At 46.1% G+C, this 23,806-nt stretch overlaps 1 protein-coding gene across 1 annotated transcript in view; it reads left to right on the top strand.

Moving 5' to 3' along the window:
• The first annotated feature begins 8,619 nt into the window (after nucleotides 1–8,619).
• Nucleotides 8,620–23,806, top strand: part of LPCAT3 (lysophosphatidylcholine acyltransferase 3) — a 29,607-nt gene continuing 14,420 nt past the window's right edge. The window contains exon 1 of the mRNA XM_027093038.1: nucleotides 8,620–8,861. Within this exon, the coding sequence (XP_026948839.1) occupies nucleotides 8,711–8,861 (151 nt within the window). The 5' untranslated portion in view covers nucleotides 8,620–8,710. The remainder of the gene's footprint in view (nucleotides 8,862–23,806) is intronic.

The raw sequence follows: 23,806 nt of genomic DNA, 5'->3' as shown, positions 1-23,806 counted from the left end.
TGCGCATGTAATCAATTTGACTTTCTCCTGTTAATCTGCCTTATGTCATTTTGATTGACAGCCAAAAAGAACTAAGAGGGGAAAGAGGAGGAAATTCCCCTCCCCCGCAGTGGTTTTGGGGAAGAAGAAATTGTCCTCTACCCTTCTAGGTTCTTCTGACTGGTCTAAGAATCAAACTGACGTGAGACAGTTACAGGAGAAAATCAAACAAAAGTTTAATAACGTGTTTACATGGGAGACACCCAGGAAAACTGAGCAACACAATGGCCAAAATCCTCACCTTAAATAGTCTCTTCAGCTAAAGACAAAAGAAAATGGTGGGGACAATGGATGGATCTCAGGCCCTGCCGAGTTTCCCCACCACACTCAGCCCATATTCTTTGCAAATATCTCTGGTGATAGGTATATTCTAGGAACAAACCCTCTATCTGAATTGTTTTAGGCAGTTAGGGAGAAGGTCAAATGTTCTTTCTGAGTCTTTTAGGCCTTGATTATTTTCAGCTCAAAATAAGCCACATGCCAAAGAGACATTTTGGGATGACAAATTTTGCTCCCCTACAGTGGTCATACCTGGCAAGGCTGGGGCAAGGTCCTCCAGAAGTCTGTATGTGCTCTGAATCAGCACCTAAAATATTTCACCCACAGCCAAGATTCATGGGTCCAGGAATCAAGGGGTGGAAATGGGAGTGGCAGTGATCGCTACTAATCCTAGGAACCCACTAGCAAAATTTTTGCTTCCTGTCCCTGTGTCCTTATGCTCTGCTGGCCTGGAGGTCTTGGTTCAGAGGAAGGAATGCTTCCACTAGGAGACACAGCAATGATTCCATTGAACTGGAAGGTAAGACTGCTGCCCGGCCACTTTGCCTGTTGATTCAGAGGCATGAGGAACTCAAAGAAGGGAGTTACTGTGCTGGCTGCGCTGACTGACCCTGACTTCCAAGGGGAAACTGGACTGCTTCTCCACAATGGGCATAAGGGAGAGTAAGTCTGCCATACAAGAGATCCCTTAGGGCTTCTCTTCCCATTACCATGCCCTGTGATGAAGGTCAATGGAAAACTGACAATCCAATCCAGACGGGACTATCTATGACCCAGACCTCTCGGGAATGAAGGTGCGAGTCACTCCACCAAGTAAAGAACCACAACAAACTGAGGTGCTTGCTGAAGGCAAAGGAATTATAGAATGGGTAGTAAAAGAAGGTAGTTATAAATACCAGCTATGGCCATGTGACCAGTTACATAAAGACTGTAATTATCAAAAGTATTCCTCCTTGGAACTAGTGATGTAAGCCTCATGTCTACTCGAAGAAGGCGGTCTTTTCCCCTCCCCCTTTCCTTTGACTATAAAACTGTAGCGCACTTAATCCACAGGGCAGAGCTCCCTCGCCTGCCCGCTTGCGTCTCTTACAAGTGTCCTATATTAATAAATCTACTTCTTAGAAAAAGTAGATTATCAAAAAAAAAAAGTATTCCTCCTTACTTTGTTATGAATTTATATATATATATACATATTGTGGGTTTTCCCCTCTTATTCCCTTATCATGTACCATAATATATATTGACTTTCTTTCATAGAATTGTGGGTTTTTTTAACTTAGGCTCAGTGATTTCCCCTCATTAGAATGAATCCCCTGCTCCTCACTAGCCTCATGACATCCATACATCATGTTATTTATACTGCCCCTTGCATTCTTTCTTTCTTTCTTTCTTTGGCCGCGTCAGGTCTTAGTTGCAGCATGTGGGAATTTTTGTTGCTGCATGCGGGCTCAGTAGTTGTGGCACACGGGCTCTAGAGCACGCGGGCTTAGTTGCACTGCAGCATGTGAGATCTTAGTTCCCCGGCCAGGGATCGAACCCACATCCTCTGCATTGGAAGGCAGATTCTTAACCATTGGACCACCAGGGAAGTCCCGAATTTAAGTGTTTTTAATTTTACATCATAGTATTGAAGTTATGAGAGATGGAGGAGAAGAGTGAGCATCACTCAGGGACTTTACCTCACCTTCTGGGGAAGGGGTTGGTGCATTTTCAGTTGCACACAGGATGGTTGTGTCACGTTAGGTGGAATGATGACCTTGTCTTTATTTGGAGAATAAGTATGGCTTAAGGACACACATATGAGTGTCAAATTGACAGGGGGTAGACTCGTGATGATTAATTTTATGTGTCAATTGACTGGGCCATGAGGTGCCCAGATATCTGGTTAAACATTATTCTGAGTGTGTCTGTAAGAGTGTTCCTGGATGAGATAAACATTTGAATATGCAGACTGAGTAAAGCTATCTGCTTTACTGAGTGGGCCTAATCCAGTTCTTTGAAGGCCTGATAGAATAAAAGGCTGAGTAAAGGAGAATTTGCTCTCTCTGCCTGCCTTTGAGCTAGAATATTGGTTTCTCCTGCTTTCAGACTCAGACTTGGCCTGAAAATAACACCTTTGGCTCTCCTGGTTGTCAGGTCTTCAGAATTGGACTGGAACTGGACCATTGTCTCTCCTGCATTTCCAATTTGCTGACTGTGAATCTAGGGACTTCTCAGCCTCCATATTCACATGGGCCAATTTCTTATTTTATATATATATACCTATATATATGTAGTTGACCCTTGAACAACGTGGGGGTTAGGGATGCCAACCCCTTACGCAGTTGAAAATCTGCGTATAATTATACAGTCGACCCTGTGTATCAGTGATTCTGCATCTGCTGATTCAACCAACTGTGGATCGTGTGGCACTACTGTATGCATATAGTAAAACAAAATCTGCATGTAAGTGGACCCACACCGTTCAAGCCTCTGTTGTTCAAGGGTCAACTATATACATTTATCCTACTGGCTCTGTTTCTCTGCAGAACCCAGACTAATACAGAAGCTTAAGCATGTTCTTTAAAGACATAAAACTATTCAAAATACAGATTATCTAAGAGTTTTTTGGGTTTTTTTTCTTGGCGGTGTCACGTGGCTTGTGAGATGTGGGATCTTAGTTCCCCAACCAGGGACTGAATCCGGGCCCTCAGCAGTGAGAGCACAGAGTTCTAACCACTGGACCGCCTGGGTATTCCCTAAAAGTACTTTTTTTTTTTGCAGTACGTGGGCCTCTCACTGCTGTGGCCTCTCCTGCTGCAGAGCACAGGCTCCAGACGCGCAGGCTCAGCGGCCATGGCCCACGGGCCCAGCCGCTCCGCGGCATGTGGGATCTTCCCGGACCAGGGCACGAACCCGTGTCCCCTGCATCGGCAGGCGGACCCTCAACCACTGCGCCACCAGGGAAGCCGTAAAAGTACTTTTTAAAGCAGACTATTAGAAAAATACTTGTAGGGACTTCCCTGGCGGTCCAGTGGTTAAGACTTTGCGCTTCCACTGCACAGGGCACAGGGTTGGGGAACTAAGATCCCACATGCCGGACTTCCCTGGTGGCACAATGGTTGAGAATCTGCCTGCCAATGCAGGGGACACGGGTTCGATCCCTGGTCAGGGAAGATCCCACATGCCACGGAGCAACTAAGCCCGTGCGCCACAACGACTGAGCCTGCGCTCTAGAGCCCACGAGCCACAACTACTGAGCCCGAGTGCCACAACTACTGAAGCGCACGCGCCTAGAGCCCGTGCCCCCAACAAGAGAAGCCACCGCAATGAGAAGTCCGCGCAGTGCAACGAAGAGTAGCCCCCACTGGCCGCAACTAGAGAAAGTCCGGTAGCAACGAAGACCCAACACAGCCAAAAATAAATAAATAAATAAAATTTAAAAAAAGATCCCACATGCCACATGGTGTGGCCAAAATAAATAAATAAATAAATAAATAATTTTAAAAAGAAAAGAAATATACTTTAGAACAAAGAGGAAGACTTCTCATAAAGATGGTAAATTAACTTGCCTTTTGTGCCTAAAATCCCACTAAAATATAGTAAAGGGTGGGGTGGAGAAGGTATAAATCTATAGGAACAAAGTGAATGGAAGAAGAGCAGATGAAACATTTAAACACAGTTTTGAAAAATGGAAAGAAGGTGTGATGTAGTGATGATACAGCCCAGGGGAAGTAGCTGACAAGGAGTCAAAACCGGAGGAATGGCCTGAAAGCCTAGACTCCAGAAAGGTGGACCCTCAAGACCCCTCCCTACCTAGCACAACCAGGGAAGTACCCAACCCCACCACCACCAGGCAGAGAATTGATGCTATATTCTCTGCGAAAATGGATAGGAAAGACTCTGGACCCAAAGACATCAAGCATTGCATGGAACAAGAGAGAGATGTGCACCTACAAAACAGACGTACATCTTCCAAGCAGGAGACTGGGAGACTCCTCTCTGAAGAGACTGAATAATCCTAAAGAATAAAGCCTCCAGGGACTTCCCTGGTGGTGCAGTGGTTAAGAATCTGCCTGCCAATGCAGGGGACACAGATTCGATCCCTGGTCCAGGAAGATCCCACATGTCGCAGAGCAAATAAGCCCGTGAGCCACAACTACCGAGCCTGCTCTCTAGAGCCCGCGAGCCACAACTGCTGAAGCCCGTGCACTCCAGGGCCTGGGTGCCGCAACTACTGAGCCTGCCCACTGCAACGAAGAGTGCAGCAACGAAGACCCGATGCAGCCCTAAAATAGAATTTAAAAATTTTTAATAAATAAACCCTCCACATACAGACATTTGGAAGTTTCTAGGTCAAAAGGGGAGCTCCCAGCCCAATCCCCTTCAGGGAAATTCACCAGTCAACAAGCCCTACTCAGGGTCCATATATCCAATCAACTTTGTAATGCCTTGTTTGTATTAGAAAGGACAGTCGGCATCTTAAAAGAGATAAAAGAAACAAAAGGAAAGCAGAAATCCTGAGGGAAAAGGAAAAATGCAGGGGATAAAAGAAGAAATATAAGTAAACAAATAAAAAATCCCCCCAAATCCCTAATTAATCTTCTCGGAAGGCTAGTATAGCAAAGTTCATCCATAAAACAAGAATGCTGTGGGGGAAAAAAAGATGCTATCTCAGCATAAAGAGTTCTTGAAAATTAAGAATATGAGATGGAGGGATTTAATTCCCTGGAGGTCCGTGGTTAGCACTTCCACTGCAGGGGTGCGGATTCGATCCCTAGTGGGGGAACTAAGATTCTGCAAGCTGGGCAGCGCAGGCAAAAAAAAAAACAACGTTATTAAAAATGAGATGGAGGGCTTCCCTGGTGGTGCAGTGGTTGAGAGTCTGCCTGCCGATGCAGGCGACACGGGTTCGTGTCCGGGTCCGGGAAGATCCCACATGCCGCGGAGCGGCTGGGCCCGTGAGCCATGGCCGCTGAGCCTGCGCGTCCGGAGCCTCTGCTCCGCAGCGGGAGAGGCCACAGCGGTGAGAGGCCCGCGTACCGCAAAAAAAGAAAAAAAAAAAATGAGATGGAGAAGGGAGAGTACATGTAACTATTAAGGAATAGTTGGTGGCCTTTGTGTGAATAGTTTCATAAGTGGTGAAAATGAGTACCAAGTTCTAATGGGTATAAAGACTGGTGGGTAAGTGTCTTAGTCAGGGTAAGTTAAAGCAGTAACCTTAAATCTTGGGGTTTAATACCACAAATGTTTACTTTTCGCTTAAGCTAAGTGTTGAGCAAGATGCCAGCTGGGCGGCTTCCTCCATCTCATACTATACCAGACAGGACGCATGGCCTCTGTATGTGCTACTATCTAGGGAAGAGAGAGATTTGGGTGTCACACTGGCTGTGCACCTCCTGGGCCAGGAAATGACGCTTCATTTCTGCTTACAGTCCATGGGCCATAACTAGTCATGTGGTCTCAAGCTTACTGCAAGGGGGTTGAGAAGTTGTAAACCCATACCTGGATATTGAGTGAACTCCGACCAGACTGTTTCTCCACAAGTACGGTCAGGAGGGAAAAGAGGCCAGTAACCTCAGAGAAAGGGAAGGTGTTTTAAGGTGGGAAGCCCTGCAGATAGTAATAGATAGTAGAGGTCAATGAGCCAGAGGAAAGGGAGTAGAAGGAAATACAGAACTTGCTAAAGAAGGAAGGACAGGGTGGGGAAAAGCAGTAATGAGAGAGGAGGGATTTCACTAATACCTGATGCTTATTTCTATACAGACACAACCACTTTGGTTTATAATTATCTCTTCACGTCTCTCTTCCCCCATACACAGAGCTTCCTGTGGGCAGGGACTGTCTCTTATGGATCTTTGCATCGAGGGACCAGCACAGAACCCGACTTACTAAGCCCTCCATGAATGTACTGCATTATAAAGTAAGAGGCCATATAATCTCAATCTTCTCCCACTCACCAGCTCAGCAGCTCGTATAACTGGAGAAACAGGTGCTGCGTTGGAACAGTAGGAAGAATGAAGGGAATGTAGCCGATCAAACACCTGAGGGGAAAGGCAAACAGGAATCTGTTGTGTCAACGGAGACACAGCCTCTTGCCACACAGACTCTTGTCTTGGAAAACCAGAGGTGTAAGAAGGGGCAGACATATTACCTAATTGCACAAAACGAAAAGAAACCGACTTCGTCTATTTTTAAATAGGGTCTAACTAACTAGATGCTTTAATAAATATATCTTACTTATTCAGCAAATCAAAGATTTTAAGGGTCTTAAGTAACATTTAGCCAAACACTTCAATTAGGCAAAATCTAGTAAAATTGAAGGTGTGCAAACCTTACAACTCATGATTCCCCTCCTGGTTATAAACCCTAGAGGGGTGTTTTCTACACTGAGCAAGTAGTGATATCAAGTTAGTGGATCCTGATGAGCAATTTTTTTAATGAATTAAAATGGAAAATATAAGAGAACACATCACATACACACGCTGCACACATGCGTGTACATATTAGTTGCGTAGTGTATGAGCATGTGTGTATACTGGATAGCAATGTGTTTCCTACAGTAGACCCCAGTTAATTAAAACAAACAAACAAACAAAAAATCCGTTTGGAGTTACAGCCCTAGAGAAACTTTCACTGTTGCTTAAAGGAGAATGTCCACAGCAGCCATGTTTGTAATACAAGAAATACATGAATAGTAAGTGATCCAAGTATTCCTCAACATAATCGTGAAAAATAATTGTGGTATAATCAAACGGTGCAATGTTACTTCACAGTTAAAACGACTGTATTACAGCTACATGTAGAAACATGAATGTCTCAATAAAGATGTTAAGCATAAAAACAAGTTGCAAAATGATACATTCACTGTAACCATAAATATAAACTTTAAAAGCATGCAAAACTATATTATAATTGTTTCTGGATATATACAGAGTGTAAAGTATAAAAAGAGGCATGGGGTTGATAAGTACCAAAGTCAGAAAGGAGGTGACCTCTGAGAAGGAAAGAAGGGAAATGCCCTGTGGAAGGGATACACCAGGCTCTTCAGCTGTACGTGTGATGTTTGTTTCTTAATCTGGGGGATGTTATATTATTCTTGACTTCTCTGATTTTTTTTTAAATTTTGTCCCCCAAAAAAGAGGAGGGAGGTGAAATTTAAGGTTTCAATTCTGTCGCTGCCCCTTACTAGGGAAGGAACTTAGCGAGTTCCTTAATTTCTCCAAGCCTCTGTGTCTGTAAGAGGACATCGTAATAATAAATATCCTGTTTCATAATCAATTAAGCGAAATAATATGGGTATCAGAGCTGCATAAAGCGCGAAGTGCTATAGAAGTATTAGCTGTAATTGTACAAGAATGCTCCACGAATTCCAGTGGTTACTGGAAACTCTTAGTGTTCCTTTGTTAAGTATTCTCACGGAACCTTGTTCCTTTCTCTTGCAATTACACGCTTTATATGACCGTGCGCCATCCCCACTCCACAGCTCTGGGCTCAGAGCCCAGCACAGGCCCTGGTACATTTTCGTTAGCCTAATCTGAACAGTGGAAGTAGGAATGGGAAGCAAGGTGGGAAGAAAGGACTTTTATTTTGTCTTCAGTCTCTATCCTCTTTGCACTTTGATCTTGAACCTGTATTACCTGAATAGCGACAAACTAGTTTAATTTTTAATTAAAATCATAAGGACTAAATCAGCATATCTTAACTGCATCGCCTCTCGGGGGTAGGTAGTTTTAATACAGGAAGTTACATGAAATCAAAGGAGCAGGCAAAGAGTGCTGGGGGCGCCGGGCTCTCCCCACCCTCGGGGAGGGAAGGCGGCGTGCCTAACGGTTCAAAAACGGCCGAGGCGCCGTTAGAGGGCGCTCGCGAGCCCGCGGCAGGAATTCCCGCCCTCCCGTTACATGCCCCAGTAACCCCGGCGCGCCGGCGACCGAGAGTAACCTCGCGATCGGGTGACGGCCCCCCCGCCCTGACTCTCGCCTGCTCCGTCTCAGCCAATGGGGAGGCAGCGCTCGAGCCGGCCGGACTCTCGCCCGCCCCGACTCCTCCCCCGAGCTGTTAGAACTGAGTTGTACAGTCGCCGCGCCGTCGGCTTCTGACTTTTCCAATCAAGGGTCTAGTTCCCGATTCCGAGCCCCGCCCCCTGCCGGCCCCGCGTTCATTCTCGGCCCGAGTCACCTTTGCCTTACAAACGTTCGTCCCCGCCCCCTGCCTACCTTGCGGCGTGAGGCCCCGCCCTCTGCCCGGGCCGACCAATGATCGGCTGATCCCGGAGCCGCTGGGCGGTCCTGCAGCCAATGCGCACGCCGTGGGCGGGCTCCGGGCCGGAATTGGGGGTGAAGCTCCAGCGTTGTGCCCACATTTGGGGCGCGCGGAGCTGAGGGGTCCCCGGGGGGCGCCCGGAGCTAAGATGGCGTCCGCAGCCGAGGGGGACGTGGGAGCGGCGGCGGAGCTGGCGACGGTGCTGCGGGGCGGTTTCCAGAACCTGAGCCTTAACAAGTTGGCGACGTCCCTGGGCGCGTCAGAACAGGCGCTGCGGCTCATCATCTCCATCTTCCTAGGTAAGGACCCCTCGCGGAGTCCCCAAGGAACGGGGAAGTGACCGCCCCCTCTTCCCGGAGCTACCTGGAGGGCTTTGTGGGGTGCAGATGTGAATCCTAGAACACACCAACCAGCTGTGGAGAGGAAGACGAGTCTAGTCCCGAGTCTGGGGGCGACGTGCCCTCTGAACCTCTTCACCTTTCCCTTCGACCCCTGCTGTACCCTTCTGGCCCCTCATTGGGCGCCACCACCCTCTCATCCTGCCATGCTCTACCCTGTGTCCCGGCGACCTGTCCTTATTTGTCTCTCTCTGGAGTTCTCTCTGTCCATGTGTACTGCTGTTATTAATATCAACCGTCACACACGTGCGCTTCTTATTGGCAGTTATAGGCCCCCTAACTTAGATATATTAGTCCTATGGGCCCCCTCAGCCCCATACTCCATACTTGCATATTCTGAGTGTCTCTTGTGCATTTCCAGCTTGTATTACACCTTCATCTTTTTGTCCCGCTTCTAATATTTTCCTCTTATACCATATTGCTTTTTCTTTTCCTCAGCCATACACCTGTCATTTACCCTGGAATATCGCTTTAATACTGGGCTTGGGAAACAAGAGTGGCAACTTCTTAAAAACTACCCATGCTACCCCAAGCGTTTATTGCACACGTGGTTCAAAGGATGTTTTGTATCTGCATTTTTGTCACAACAAACTGTATTATAACTGGTTTATAGACTTTTTTACTGCATCCTTTCTCCGTGGTTTTTTAACACACGGAAGCAGCATGGCACAATGACAGAAAAAAAAAAGTGTGTGGACTTGGAAAACAAATCAGACCCAGCCCTGCTGCTGCTTACAAACTGTGGGACCCTGGGCAAACCGCTTAACCTCTCTGAGCCTCAGTTTTCTTATTTATGAAATGAGGACGATAATGCCTATCTGATAGGACTGCTGTAAAGTCTTGTAGGAATTCAAAGGTGAAGAGCTGATACATAAATATTTGAGTAGCTGGAAGGTTTTAGGAAGGTTATGGGACATTAGCTAGGAGAGTAGGGGTGGGGAAGAACTAAGCACACAAGACTGGGGGGCAAGAGTGGGTCTGAACCACAAGAAATTTGAGATAACTTGGGCAGATGTGGAAAGCCTTAAATGCCGGGAAAGAAATTTGGAAGTTATCCAGTAGTCAGTAGAGACACTCACATATATCACCTAACCCGATCTAGATAATGGGAGAGGCATTAATTCATATTTAAACAACCTTGGGTAATGTCATTGTCACTTGCCTATTACACACCAAACCAATATAATCTTCCTTTCTTCCAGATGAAGGTCACCTTTTCCCTCCCTTGTAGAACTGTAAAATTTTAGAGGCGGACAGAACGTTTGGTTGTGTGACTTGCTTCATGTCACGTCACCCAGATCTAACCCAAATTTATCAGTACCTCAATCTAAGTTTCTCTGCACCATACCAACTTTGAACTTCCTACTTCTTCATCCTTGTCTCTGGCCCAGTTATTTGTTGGTATTCTAATTGGCAATTAAGAGTTTACATTTCATTCCTTAGGAAGCTCACTGTTGATGTCTCAACTATAAATTGAGAATGTAACACAAGAAGCAACAAATTATAAGGGGCAACCTGTTAAATGGAGCTGGGTCTGGGATTAGGACTTGGAATCTGTCCTTTTAGTGCTGACATAATCAAATACAGCCTGTACACTCCTGGTGGACTACTATATACCATCATGGTGCATACAGCTGTCTAGAAAATTGTTTTCTCCGTATCCCACCCCTCTAACCTCATCCTCTCATTGCCACCAAGCATCAAAGTAATAAACACTTGGCATAATACATCTACCACACTCCTGAGCCCCCTTATCCATTGTACCATTTCCCACATCCCCCCTTCCTATCCCACATGCGCTATTGCCTTCAGTACCTCACAGTATATCTCACGTTTAGATCAACTTGGGGTTCACGTTACCTCAGATCAGGCATAGGTCTTGCACGTGGATGTATAGGACTGTATTTTCTAGGTTTATGTTAAATAAATACATAGAAACATAAATTGATAAGCTTGTTGACAAGTGTGTGGAAGAAAGGGTGCATTCTGGTTGTAAATATGTTTCTCTTACAAAGGTATTATCACTTCTGTGTATTGTAACCTAGAAACCAGTAGCTTTTCAGCAATGGAGTTCCTGAACCAGCTCTCTTGGGGAGCTGGGATACTGGAGGAAATCCTTGCCTGAGGTACCAAGAAGGCCTGTAGTCCGAAATGATTTCTGACTCACTTTCTTCACTTTCTACTAATGAGATTAATGCGGGTTTAAAGCACCTAAATGCAGGTACCCTGAGGGAAGGGTTAGGTATTATATATTGATATCAGACATTCACATTTTAAAGGGATAATCTCATTACTTTTTTTAAAATTGTACTCGACATTTTTTAAGGGAGCTTTATTTTTTAAATTTTTATTTATTTTTGACTGCGTTGGGTCTTCATTGCTGCGCCCAGTCTTTCTCTAGTTGCGGCGAGCGGGGGGCTACTCTTTGTTGCAGTATTCAGGCTTCTTGCGGTGGCTTCTCTTGATGCGGAGCACGGGCTCTAGGCGCTCAGGCTTCAGTAGTTGCAGCACACGGGCCCAGTCGTCGTGGCTCGCGGGCTCTGGAGCGCAGGCTGAGTAGTTGTGGCGCACAGGCTTAGTTGCTCCGCGGCATGTGGGATCTTCCTGGACCAGGGCTCGAACCCATGTCCCCTGCATTGGCAGGCGGATCCTTAACCACTGCGCCACCAGGGAAGTCCCAATACCTAAACTTTTTGAAACATCATTGTATCCTATGGTCTTTGGAATAAACAAAATGCTCTCAGTTTCTTTATGGCTTAGTTTTCCCCATTTGCTAACATCTCTTGTTATTCTCCAAATATTATTATCATTACTGAATCATATGATTACCCCCTCATTACTATTTTAATTAGATAGTCTCATTACTTTTTCCTTAACATCTTACTCTCCCTACTTGAGTTCTGTGTGCCGATCTTGAGGTGGGCCACCCAGCCTTTAAACCTTTTTAACTGAGACCCACGATAAGAAATATGTTTTACATCATGACCCATTATACACATAGGTGAATGCTTGCATTGGAAGCAAAAGTTTCAGGAAACATTACTCATCCTGAGTATAGGCAGTGTGTTTGGCTATTTTCTATTTTATTTTTTAGTATTGTTGATGACCTGCTAAATTGATTTCATGACCCATTAATGGGTTACAACAAGCAGTTTGAAAAATCCTGAGTTAGAGGCTGTGATTTTTAATATTCCGTACTTCAAGGAAAGGGTAAGCTTACGAGCACTGCTGCACTGGAGTATTTTGAGCAGGCAGAGGACTGTTGTGGGAGGCATGGTTTGTGTTGCATATGGTTTGCCAGGAGTTTTGGTGGAAGATAAATTCTGCTGTGAGCTCTGGTGCTGCCAGATGCTACTGGAAAACATCTCGGCCTCAAAAAATTGGGTCTCAGCGTTCCTTAGCATAATTAATAACATGAATTGTCCCAAACGAATTCAGTAAAATGTATCTACTGTGGGTGAAGCCCTGTACTTGACCCTGGTGAGGGCAAGGGCGGTGGTGCAGAATGAGTAATAGGGCCGGGCACCCGAAGGTATGACATACGGTCTGTTGGGGGAAGGGAATGGGCACAAGATAAGTACTGTCATAACCACAGTAACAGGCAGGAGTCTAAGTGCCATCAGAGAGTTACAGAGCTTTGTGAGATTTAAACACTGGCCCTTTAATGAACCTTGAAAGTCGTTGAATAAGGTTTCAGCAGACGGAGATGGTGAGACGGAGGAATAGGGTGAGCCGGGGGCACCGAGGCAGGGATGTGTGGTTACACATTCAGGGAACAGGAAGTGGTCCAGCTGGACCGAAGCAGAACCTAAGGAGAGAAGTGGTGGGAAATAAGACTGGAAACGTGGGTCGTGGAGCCTTGAAAGCCAAGGCAAGGAGTGTGTGCTTAAGCAGGTGATAGGGAGCCTTCCCAGATACCTGAAAGGGGAGCGATGTGGCTGGCACTGTACTGGGAGCTGATACAGCGGTAGAGGCTCTTTTGGAAGGTAGGTTCCGTGGCCACTTTCATCTACACAGCTGCTCGAGCCAGAAGCCTAAGAAGGGGCCTTGCCACCTCCCTTTCTCTCTCTCCCCTCACCCCCATCACCAAGTCCTATCAACACCACCTCCAAATTGTGTGTCAGATATACCACTTTCCTCCATCACCACGGCCACTGACCGTCTGTCACCAGAACCACCTGAGCAGCCCCCAGATGGGTCTCTGATTTCTTCCTGCCCACCCAGTCCGTTCTCTGAGAGCAGCCAGGGTGGTCCGACCCTGCGCCTCTCCTACTCAGACCCCTTCAGGGGCTCCCATACCCCCCTGGGAATCTCCTGCTCCCGCCTTGACTCAAGCAAGTTCACAGCCTTGTAGCCACGTGGCCTTCCCCCAGTTCCTCAGAAAATGCATCGGGTCCTTTCCAGCCTCGAGCCTTTGTACCTGCTGATCCCATTGCCAGCAACGCGCTGCACTCATTACCTACCTGACAGAGCCTTTTCGTCTTTCAGGCCTCAGTTCAAATGTTCACTTCCTCCAAGAGTTCTTTCCTGCCTCTCATTTTAAATTAAGTCCCCTGCTGTACTTTCTCCTACTGACTGAAATCTCTTTCTAAGTATATATGCCAATGTGTAATTATATATTTGCAGATGAGGGCAGAAATCATGTAAGTTGTGTTCGTCACTGTGTACCCAGAGTTTAATACAGTACCTAGCTTATGGAAAAGGCCCAATAAATAATTGTTGAATAAGTGAACGTGTGAATGAATGACTGGGCAACTGATTCCATGGAGGATAAAGAAGTAGTTGAAAAAAAAAACAAACTGAGTCTTTCTGCCAGCGTAGCTAGAAAGGTGACAGTGTCTTTCACAAATGAGAGGTCAAGAGGAGATGGCGCTCGGTGCCAGGGAATGATCTAGTTTTGGACTTGCTTTAGCTTCCAAGGGCACCTCCAGGTTGTATTGTGAAGCCTAGTGTTCAGTTCAGGAAAAAAGTTGGACTAAAGATGTAGTTTTAGGGACTTCCCTGTGGCGCAGTGGTTAAGAATCCGCCTGCCGGTGCAGGGGACACGGGTTCGAGCCCTGGTCCGAGAAGATCCCACATGCCGTGGAGCAGCTAAGCCTGTGTGCCACAACGACTGAGTCTGTGCTCTAGAGCCCTCAAGCCACAACTACTGAGCCTGCGAGCCACAACCACTGAAGCCCACGTGCCACAACTACTGAAGCCCACGTGCCACAACTACTGAAGACCACACGCCTGGATCCCGGCCTGGATCCCGTGCTCCGCAACAAGAGAAGCCACCGCAATGAGAAGCAACGAAGAGTAGCCCCCCTCTCGCTGCAACTAGAGAAAGCCTGCATGCAGCAACAAAGACCCAATACAGCCCAAAATAAATAAATAAATAAATAAATAAATAAATATATAGTTTTAGGAGTCAATAGTGATATCATAATTGAGCCAGGGAGGGACTGAAGCTTACACAGAAGAGAATCTAGGGTGTGTTGATGTTGCTGCCCTTTGCTGATAATGACAGTGGCTGACATTTAGAAAGTGCTCAACAATACCCCACCTAAGCTTGCCAATTACCCCTAAGATATTTACAGTACTCTTGTCATCTCCTTTGTGTAGATAGGGAACTGGGACCTCCAAAGGTTGAATAGCTGTCCTAAGGTCACACCTGTTTCTGCCCACCTCTAAAATCCCTGCTCCACCACCTCGGGATTGGAAGGAGCATGCAGAGGTGGGAAAGGCAAAGGCCCTTGGCGTCCTTCACTGTTTTCATTCTACGCGATTGAGCCAAGATGTCAGCAGCATGTGAGATACCTCTCTGAGGCCAAAGCTGGCGCCGGCCAAATGAAGCGGATGGCCACCCCGCCCAGCGCAAGCTTCCTCCCCAAGCTTGGCCGCAGCTGTGGCTTGGCTGGTGGACTCACCAATGGCACTTGGGGGTAAGGGCTCATTCCTCGGAGGTTCCAAATTAGCACCACTACGGTTAGCAACCTTTAAAATCAAAGGAGGTCCTGCAGTTAAGCTCCCTTTGGACCAAAGTCAGGTCTGGCCCTTCAGAACTAAATCATCATTCAGGGCAAAAAGCTTTCTTCGGGTAGCAATATGAAGAAAACCAAAGGTAAGCAAGATGAAAATTGCACTGCATTAACTAAACAAATGGGACTTCAGACCATAGTACAAAGCAGTTTCCAAAAATTCTATGATTGTGAAATAAGGGAGTTGTCCTAAATGACTTTCAAAGCCTCTTCTGATATCCTAAAAGGCTAGGTACATTCTCCATTTTAGACTTTATTCTAATTCATAGCCACAAATTTCATCATAACCTAAAGCTTCCTATTGGGGATTTCTTTTAAAGATATTTTTCCAACTACTTTTTTTTTCTTTTTTTTGAAAATAAATGCTCCAACAAACCAGTTTGACACATTCATGACTTTAAAGCAATTAATTAGAATTTTACTCATTTTCTTTTTTTTTTAACATCTTTATTGGAGTATAATTGCTTTACAATGGTGTGTTAGTTTCTGCTTTATAACAAAGTGAATCAGTTATACATATACATATGTCCCCATAGCCCTTCCCTCTTTCCAACTACTTTTTATCTACACTCCAATATCTTACATTGCATGAAACTTCATGTTTGAATGCCAGTATAACTTTAATGTCAAACAGAACCATTTCTTTGCAGAGGCATGTGTAAATCAGGGCCCATGAGATTATACACACAGAGGAATTTAACAAAAGCAATTACATGCCCACTGACATTAAATCTGTCCGGGCAGCCATGGGAACTCACTGAAGGAGTCCCGTCCAGCAGCCTTTTAAAAATGGGGTTTGGTCTTCAAAAAGGAAATGGCATTTCAGCTGGATCTTAAAAGGTGTGGAAGATTCTAGTCAGGTGGAAATAAAAAGGGAGCTTTCCAGCGGCAAAGAATAATGAGCATGTATGTGGAGAGCAGGAAAAGTGAGAAAATTCTGAGGAACAGCAAGTAATCCAGTTTGGCCAGAACAACAGAGGCTCCATAAAGGAGGAGCAGAGAAGAGCCTGGTGGAGTGTTCAGGTGTGTGGGAGGTGCAGGTGGCCGAGTCGGTTGAGTAAGCTGGCAGGACGCGCATCATCTTCAGAGACCCGCGGGCCTACGTGCGCGTCTCTAAAACTAATTAAGATTAAATATGTACTGGGACTTCCCTGGCAGTCCAGTGCTTAAGACTCCGCGCCTGCCCTGCAGGGGGCACGGGTTTGATTCCTGGTCAGGGAGCTAGGATCCCGCATGCTGCGCGGCACAGCCAAAAAAAAAAAAAAAAAGATTAAACATGTACTACTAGCTGTTTCACCATCGACCAATTACTAAACTTCAGCCATCCTCTTCCTCATGTTCCCAAAGGCCAACTTTACTAAAGAAATTGAGGTTAAGCAGTGTATCTGATAAATAATTCTTTAATTATGTTTAATTCATAACAAGCAGCAATATTTTGAAACAGAATACAAAATGTACCTGCACTTTAAAAGATAATATAGTCATCAAAGAGCTGTTTTATTTCTGGAGAACTGCCTAAGCGGATCCTTCGCATGTGTGCGTTCACTCTCGTTCTGCTCTGCAAAGCGTGAGAAGCATTGCTCCTTGGGAAGCTCTGAGGACTAAACGAGATGAACTGTATAAACACCTGAGCAAGCCTGACCCAGGGTAGTTCTAAGTAACCGTTCTCTCCCTTCCCTCAATAGATCTTCATCTCCTTCCTTTCCCAGGAGACTCCAAGTGTGGTCTTGGGGCCAGCAGCATCAGCTCTCCTAGGAACTCGTTAGACACGCAGATTCTCAGGTCCACCCCGAACCGACTGAATGAGGAACTGAGGACGGGGCCCAGTGGTCTGTGGTTTAACAAGCCCTCCAGGTTTTACCGGTTCCCCTGACGTTTGAGGATCAAGGGTTTAGCGTGTGGCTTCAAGTATCTGTTTTGTAATACTTGATGTCCTGATAGTACCTTAAACTTTTGGAAATGTCATTGTATCCTATGATCTTTGAAGTAAACAAAATGCTCTCAGGTTCTTTATGGCTTAGTTTTCCCCGTTTGCTAACATCTCTTGTTATTCTCCAAATCTTATGATCATTCTTGAATCATATGATTAATGTCATTATAACAATGACGTTATTATATCATTATCATCTTTATTATCAGAACTATCATCATTACCCACACGGTCTGTTGTGACTTGGAGCTTTAAGAAAAATTAGGTGCCCTCATTGCAGCTACCGGGGAAAGATGTTCTAAGTGAACTGTCCTTCTCAAGCAGAGAGTTGGGTTTTTCTTTGTTTTTTTTTTTTGCGGTACGCGGGCCTCTCACTGTTGTGGCCTCTCCCGTTGTGGAGCACAGGCTCCGGACGCGCAGACTCAGCGGCCATGGCTCACGGGCCCAGCCGCTCCACAGCATGTGGGATCCTCCCGGACCGGGGCACGAACCCGTGTCCCCTGCATCGGCAGGCAGACTCTCAACCACTGCGCCACCAGGGAAGCCCAAGCAGAGAGTTTTTAAGGTAGGGGTGTGTGTGTTGACATTTTCCCAGCAGTTGCTGAAGTCAAGGGTAAGGAGATTTAGGGCCCACTTGGAGTTCTCTTGATGAAGCAATAATAGCTTCCTAGAGACCTTAAAGCCTAAGATTTGTGTAGCCCAAGAGATGTTGCATGCATCTTTATTTACCTCTATTTTCAAAACAAGAAGGGGAAGCGGGGGGCGAGTAAGACACTAAAAATAAGGATAAGTAATTTCTGGATAAGAATTTCCTTTGGGTTTAAAATGGACTGCTTTTGACATCTAAGGTCCTCCCTATTCAAGCAGTGGCTTTGAAGATAAGTGAGATTCATGAAACTCTGGACACCCTGAATGAAGGATTCTGTCTGAAAACCATGTGTACTATAATTGTTAGTAATAGAGGCGTCTGATGGAAGTGTCATTGCGTTCAAATTATAGAGACAGTTGGCCAGAAAGCGGGTAGAAGGTCAGGCCAGAAATGATCAGATTCAGGTTTTGTTCTTGATTCACGTGAAGTCAAGTAGATGGTTTAAATGCCTCACGCTAACCATAGGCTAAGTTTAAATTAAAAAGCTTTGTCAATTAAAGATACTTTTCAGTATCAAGTAGCTATCATGTTGCTACGGCATTTTGATAAGAAAAGTATACATAGTCAGACATGAATAAAGACACAGATGTAGAGAATGGACTTGAGGACACGGGGAGAGGGAAGGGTAAGCTGGGACGAAGTGAGAGAGTAACACTGACATATATACACTACCAAATATAAAATAGATAGCTAGTGGGAAGCAGCCGCATAGCACAGGGAGATCAGCTCGGTGCTTTGTGACCACCTAGAGGGGTGGGATAGGGAGGGTGGGAGGGAGACGCAAGAGGGAGGGGATATGGGGATATATGTATACGTATAGCTGATTCACCTTGTTATACAGCAGAAACTAACAACATTATAAAACAATTATACTCCAATAAAGATGTTAAAAAAAAAGTATACATAGTCATACCTGCTACATGAAATTATAAGTGGTGAGATAGTAATTTTGCAGGCAATTAAGAATTCACTATAAACAAAAAATAGAGGACTCGTGTGCATATGTTGTATGCACATCTGAGGAGGATATGAGAGCCCAGGAGGCTAAGTTCTGGTCACTGTATATTTGTATGTGCTCTAATGAGAAGTGGCTTCCATGTAGACGTGCTAAATGGCTTATAGCTCTTGAGGTTTCCAGTTTCTGCTGTGATAGCAATTCTAAACTCAGATGGACACCACTCTGGATTACTGTCCATAAATATAAAACCTCTGTTTGCAAGCCAGCAAGCAGAGGCCAACTGGAACGGTACCCTTTAAGGCTCCTATGGCTTATACCTCAGACAAAAGTAGAACAGACTGATTACAGTTGGAGGACAGCATACAGGGCCCTGGTTAAAAATATTGACCCATAAGGGCTACTAGAAATCCTCTTTTTTTTTTTGCAGTACACGGGCCTCTCACTGTTGTGGCCTCTCCCTTTGCGGAGCACAGGCTCCGGACACACAGGCTCAGCGGCCATGGCTCATGGGCCCAGGCGCACCGTGGCATGTGGGATCTTCCCGGACCGGGGCACAAACCCGTGTCCCCTGCATCGGCAGGTGGACTCTCAACCACTGCGCCACCAGGGAAGCCCCGTAAATATCTTTTAAGTGGCCTCAAGGAAGTACATGTATAATGCTTTTACAGATATTTTCTCTTTTAATCTGCACACCAGCCTGCAAGATGGCTAATATTTTCCCTGTCAGCTGAAAGAAAAACGCACAACCTAAAAGTTACAAGTTAAGTTTCATTCAGGGACCTTACTGAGGACTATAGTCCTGGAAACAGCCTCTCAGATAGCTCTGAGGAACTGCCCCGAAGAGGCAAGGGAGGAGCCAGGATAGATAGGAATTTTTTGCTGGGAAAAAACATGTAGTTGAGCATCAAAAGATTACTGCCAATCACAAAGAGCAGACATCTCAGATTAATGATTTTAGTGCTTTTCTCTGTATGGGAAGATGCAAGAATCTGGGCTGATTGAAACTATTCCTTAGATATACATCTTAACTATCCAGGGCCCTTATCCGAAGCCCAGAATCCTTCCAGCTTTCCTCCGTCCTGAATTCCCCTCTGGGTGCATTGTCGGTGGGTGACTGCAGTGCCTGATGGCTTGGTTCCTGTAGAACTGGAATGGGGGGGCAACATTCTTTTCTTTACATCCCTATTTCAGAGATGAAGCAATTAAGATACAAAGAATCTAAGTGATTCTCCCAAGTGGCAGAGCTGAATTTCTAAACCAGTTTACTCTGATTCCTGAGTCCGGGGATATTCTAGCTAGAATCAGATAATCTGGCTAGAAGTTGCCACCATGTGGTTCGCTAACTTGCAAAGAATTAAAATGTGATAAAATGCACTGAATATAAGCAACAGGAGTGCCCTTTATCTTTGCTAGAAAAGGCATTTCGGTGTCTTAAAGTGCGTCAAAGTCAGTCAACATCCGTTGTCCCCGTTCCACTAAAGGGAAGAACTGCTAGTCAACAGCCTTAGCATTCTTTTCGGTCTATAAATTTTTGTCATAACAAAATAACTACGTGACCGTTTGAACAATCTGTAGTAGTACAGAAAAGACTGTAATCCAGATGTTCACAGATGAGGACGGTGTTCCGAGCATCCCTTTTGCCATCTGATCAGGCTTGAGATACCCCTGAGGGCTGGCCACTGCCGGGTGACTGACTTTTCCTGGGCTCAGAAGCCAGTAAGCGCCTGTGAGTGTCTGCTCCCCATAGGGTCACACAGAGGGGATTGGCGGCTTCAGGGCTGGTCTGTTGTAGTGTTACAACTTCTCAGCTTTGGCAGCAGGTTCCACCAGCCCGCCGGCATGTGTGTCATTGACACTAAGCTTAAGAAGTCCTTGCTTATTAACTACCAAGAGCACGTGGTTTGAGTGAAGCAGTTAAAGACTGACTTTTGGTGGGACTTCGGGGCACTTCAGGTTTAGGTTGTTTATTTGGGCCAAGTGACTAAAAAAACTAATATTTCTTAATCTTCATAAGAACACTTTTCCTTTCTTTCTCACAAGTAACAGCCGTTTACTAGTTTACCCTTAAAATGTCCCCTCTGTTCTTCATTTTTTCCCAGGACATTTTGATCATTTCTCCCAGTTTCCCTGAATCCTGTACTACAGTTGTCAAAACGTTTGAGATACTCAGCTGGAGGTCACTTTCAGAAATGAACTGCACAGGGAATTCCCTGGTGGTCCAGGGGTTAGGACCTGGCGCCTGCACCACTGTGGGCCTGGGTTCGATCCCTGGTCGGGGAACTAAGATTCTGCAAGCCACGTGGCATGGCCGAAAAATTGGAGAGAAAAAAAAAGAAACCAGGGCTTCTCTGGTGGCGCAGTGGTTGGGGGTCCGCTTGCCAATGCAGGGGACACGGGTTCGTGCCCCAATCCGGGAAGATCCCACATGCCACAGAGCAGCTGGGCCCGTGGGCCATGGCCGCTGAGCCTGCGCGTCCAGAGCCTGTGCTCCGCAGTGGGAGGGGCCACAGCAGTGGGAGGCCCGCATGCCGCCAAAAAAAAAAAACAAGGAATGAACTGCACAGTACGAGGGTAGGGACAGGGAGTCCCCAAGAATTGATGAAGAAAGAAAGTAGGGAAGAGCACCTAAATTTAGCACTGAAATGAAGTTTTTGAATCGTTTTAGATAGGAGGATAAGCAGACGTAAACATGGGCCTGTATGCGTCGGTGAACAGAGAATCAGAGAATAATACAGCTGTAGCTTTAAACGCACACAGCTGGTTGTTAGAGACGCACTCGCAGGCCACTGCCAGGTGTCAAGGCATGCGGCAAAGTTTCAACATGGAAGTCAAGGGATGTGGGTTCTCATTGCAGCTCTGCTCTGTTAACCTGAGGCGTGCCAGTTGTCCCCTTTGGGCCTTAATTTCTTATCTAATGAAGGGTTTGGAGTCAGTGATTCCTAAGGTTTCTTGGGTTCGAAGAATCTGGATCTTATGAATCACCATTCAGCATATGATCCAGCCCGAGCCATACAGACTGTCGAGTGAGGAAGGTGTGTTGGCACCTAATCTGCAGAAGAGAAACAGGGCCATCGTGAACAGCTTCCAAAGGCGAGCTTCATCCCCACCTCGGTGTCCATAACCTCCCCGTGTTCTTCCGGCTGGCAGAGTGATCAGGAACTCAGCTCGAAGCATTCAGTGCCTCGTCAGTTACCTGTCCCCGAGAAGAGACAGTGTCACGCAGGGCCTCACCCTCTTCCCTATCTCTACTTGTCTTCCTTTTCTCTGTATAGTTCTTCAGCGCAAGGAATTTCCACTTTGGTGAAAGAAAAGAAAAGAAATTTGAGTGGCAGATCGTCACAGTAGAAATAAGAATGATACAATTATCATGTGAAAATATTTGGTAAAAATAATCTACCAATAAGCCGTATTCAGAAGCAGTCCTGTTTCATATTCTAGTCTGTGATGCTTGGGGAAATTGAACTGAAATTCGATCCTGAAAGTGGTTTTCCAGTTGCCCAAAGCAAAATGCCCATTATCTACGGGAACATTACATAGTCTAGGAAACTGCCAACGTCCAGATGACGCAAGGCTGAAACAGGTTTTTCCAACCACCTCCTTTAACCAGAAACTGCAGAGTCACCATAACCGTGTCAGTAAACAAGCCCTAAGAGCGGTGATGGGCAGACATAGCCTTCTTTTGAGATCCTCTGTCCCCCATCCCTTTACCTCTGACCATAAGCATGAATTTTGAGTTTGAGATGACTTTTCGTCACTTCACTCCAAGGAGCCCATTGACACTCTGAACCAGATCTTCTCACAGGAGGTGAGGGCAAGTGGCCCTGGGCTGGGGGTATGTTACCATGTTCCTGCAGGCCGAGGAAGAAATGGGTAGACAGGAAACAGGCGATGAGCTAGACCACAACTCTAGGAGGTTGACTGCAAAAGGGCAGTAGCTGGAAGGAGCAGCACAGGGCCGAGGAGCCGGGGCTAGAGGGGTGGGGCTGTGCCTTTGGAAGGGGGCGGAGGGAATGTGCGGAGCGACTGAGTCATGTGTGGATCCAGCTTCATCAGTCACGAGCAGTCAGTACAGGTTAGATAACTGCTTTGATGTGTTTGATGTCCCTGTATTCGTAAAATGCAGACCATAAATGATTACTTACCTCATATAGTTGTTGTGAGGACTCACTGGGGTAATGTGCCTAAATTCTGTGTAAAACTCAATACATGCCACATGGTAAGCCCTTGATAAAGGTTAGTTGCCAGTATTGATGGTAATACTTGTTATTATTGGGAAGAAAAGACTGAGGAAGCTGGCAAGAAAGATCACAGGCGAAGTTCCCACCTAAGAGTGGTTGGGGTAGATAGAATTCAGAGGATTGGAACCAAAGGGAAGGAGGGGAGGGTGTTTAAAGAGAAGGGAGGGACATCTTCCTCTGAGTCTGGAGAGAAGGAGAAAAGCTTGGATTTCAAGCAGAGCTTCTTCAGTTTTCCCGCGGACAGCTCCCTGAAGGCCAGGGTGGAAAACTAAACAAAGGTATCCTCTCCGGGGCTCAGGGACTCAGCCTAAAGCAGCTGTTGAAAGACAGAAGTGTCATTGAAGGCTCGTGTTGTATCTTTAAAATACAGGACAACTTGGCCTTCCATTTTGTATAATGGATTTGTTTTACCAGTTAAATTACTTGAGAATTTTTCCTGCAGAACTTCTAGGAAAGTGGGCATGCCACACCTGTCTCCCAGCTCCTATCAGTTGCTTACGTTTAGACAATGAGACACGGACATTGGCAGCGATGTTCTAAATCAGAACTTGGGAGCTCTCTGCCATGCTCCTACGCAGTCCCAGCTTCTGAAGAAAGAAGCGTGTTCCACAGCTGAGGAATTGCCCACTCCTGTTTTCGATAACCTTTCCAAAGAGAATCAGTCGGGTTGACTGATTTCCTGGGTGTGGGCTGGGGTCCCTGCAGCCCTCTGTCTCATCCAGCTCCTCCTACACGGCCGTTCTTCCCGAGGGACAGCCCTCACCACCCATCTCACTGAGGAGAGGAAGGTTCTTTTCCTGAACTTGCTCACCCGCCTCCCAGGTTTCTCTGCCAGTCTCCTTGCCTCGCCCTCCAGTCTCAGGGGAAGGGCCAGGGCTTCTTCCCTCTTTCTGCGGTAAACGCTTGTTGCTCTCCCACAGATACTGTCCTCGCCCACTATACTGCTTGTCTTCTTCCATAAAATACATATGGGAATGTCCCTGGTGGCACAGTGGTTAAGAATCTGCCTGCCAATGTAGGGGACACGGGTTCGAGCCCTGGTCCGGGAAGA

This window comes from Aethalodelphis obliquidens, unplaced genomic scaffold (assembly GCF_003676395.1).
Source record: "Aethalodelphis obliquidens isolate GAN/ISIS:26980383/991018 unplaced genomic scaffold, ASM367639v1 scaffold83, whole genome shotgun sequence".
In the NCBI taxonomy this organism is placed as follows: Eukaryota; Metazoa; Chordata; class Mammalia; order Artiodactyla; family Delphinidae; genus Aethalodelphis; species Aethalodelphis obliquidens.
This window is presented reverse-complemented; position numbering and strand designations above follow the sequence as displayed.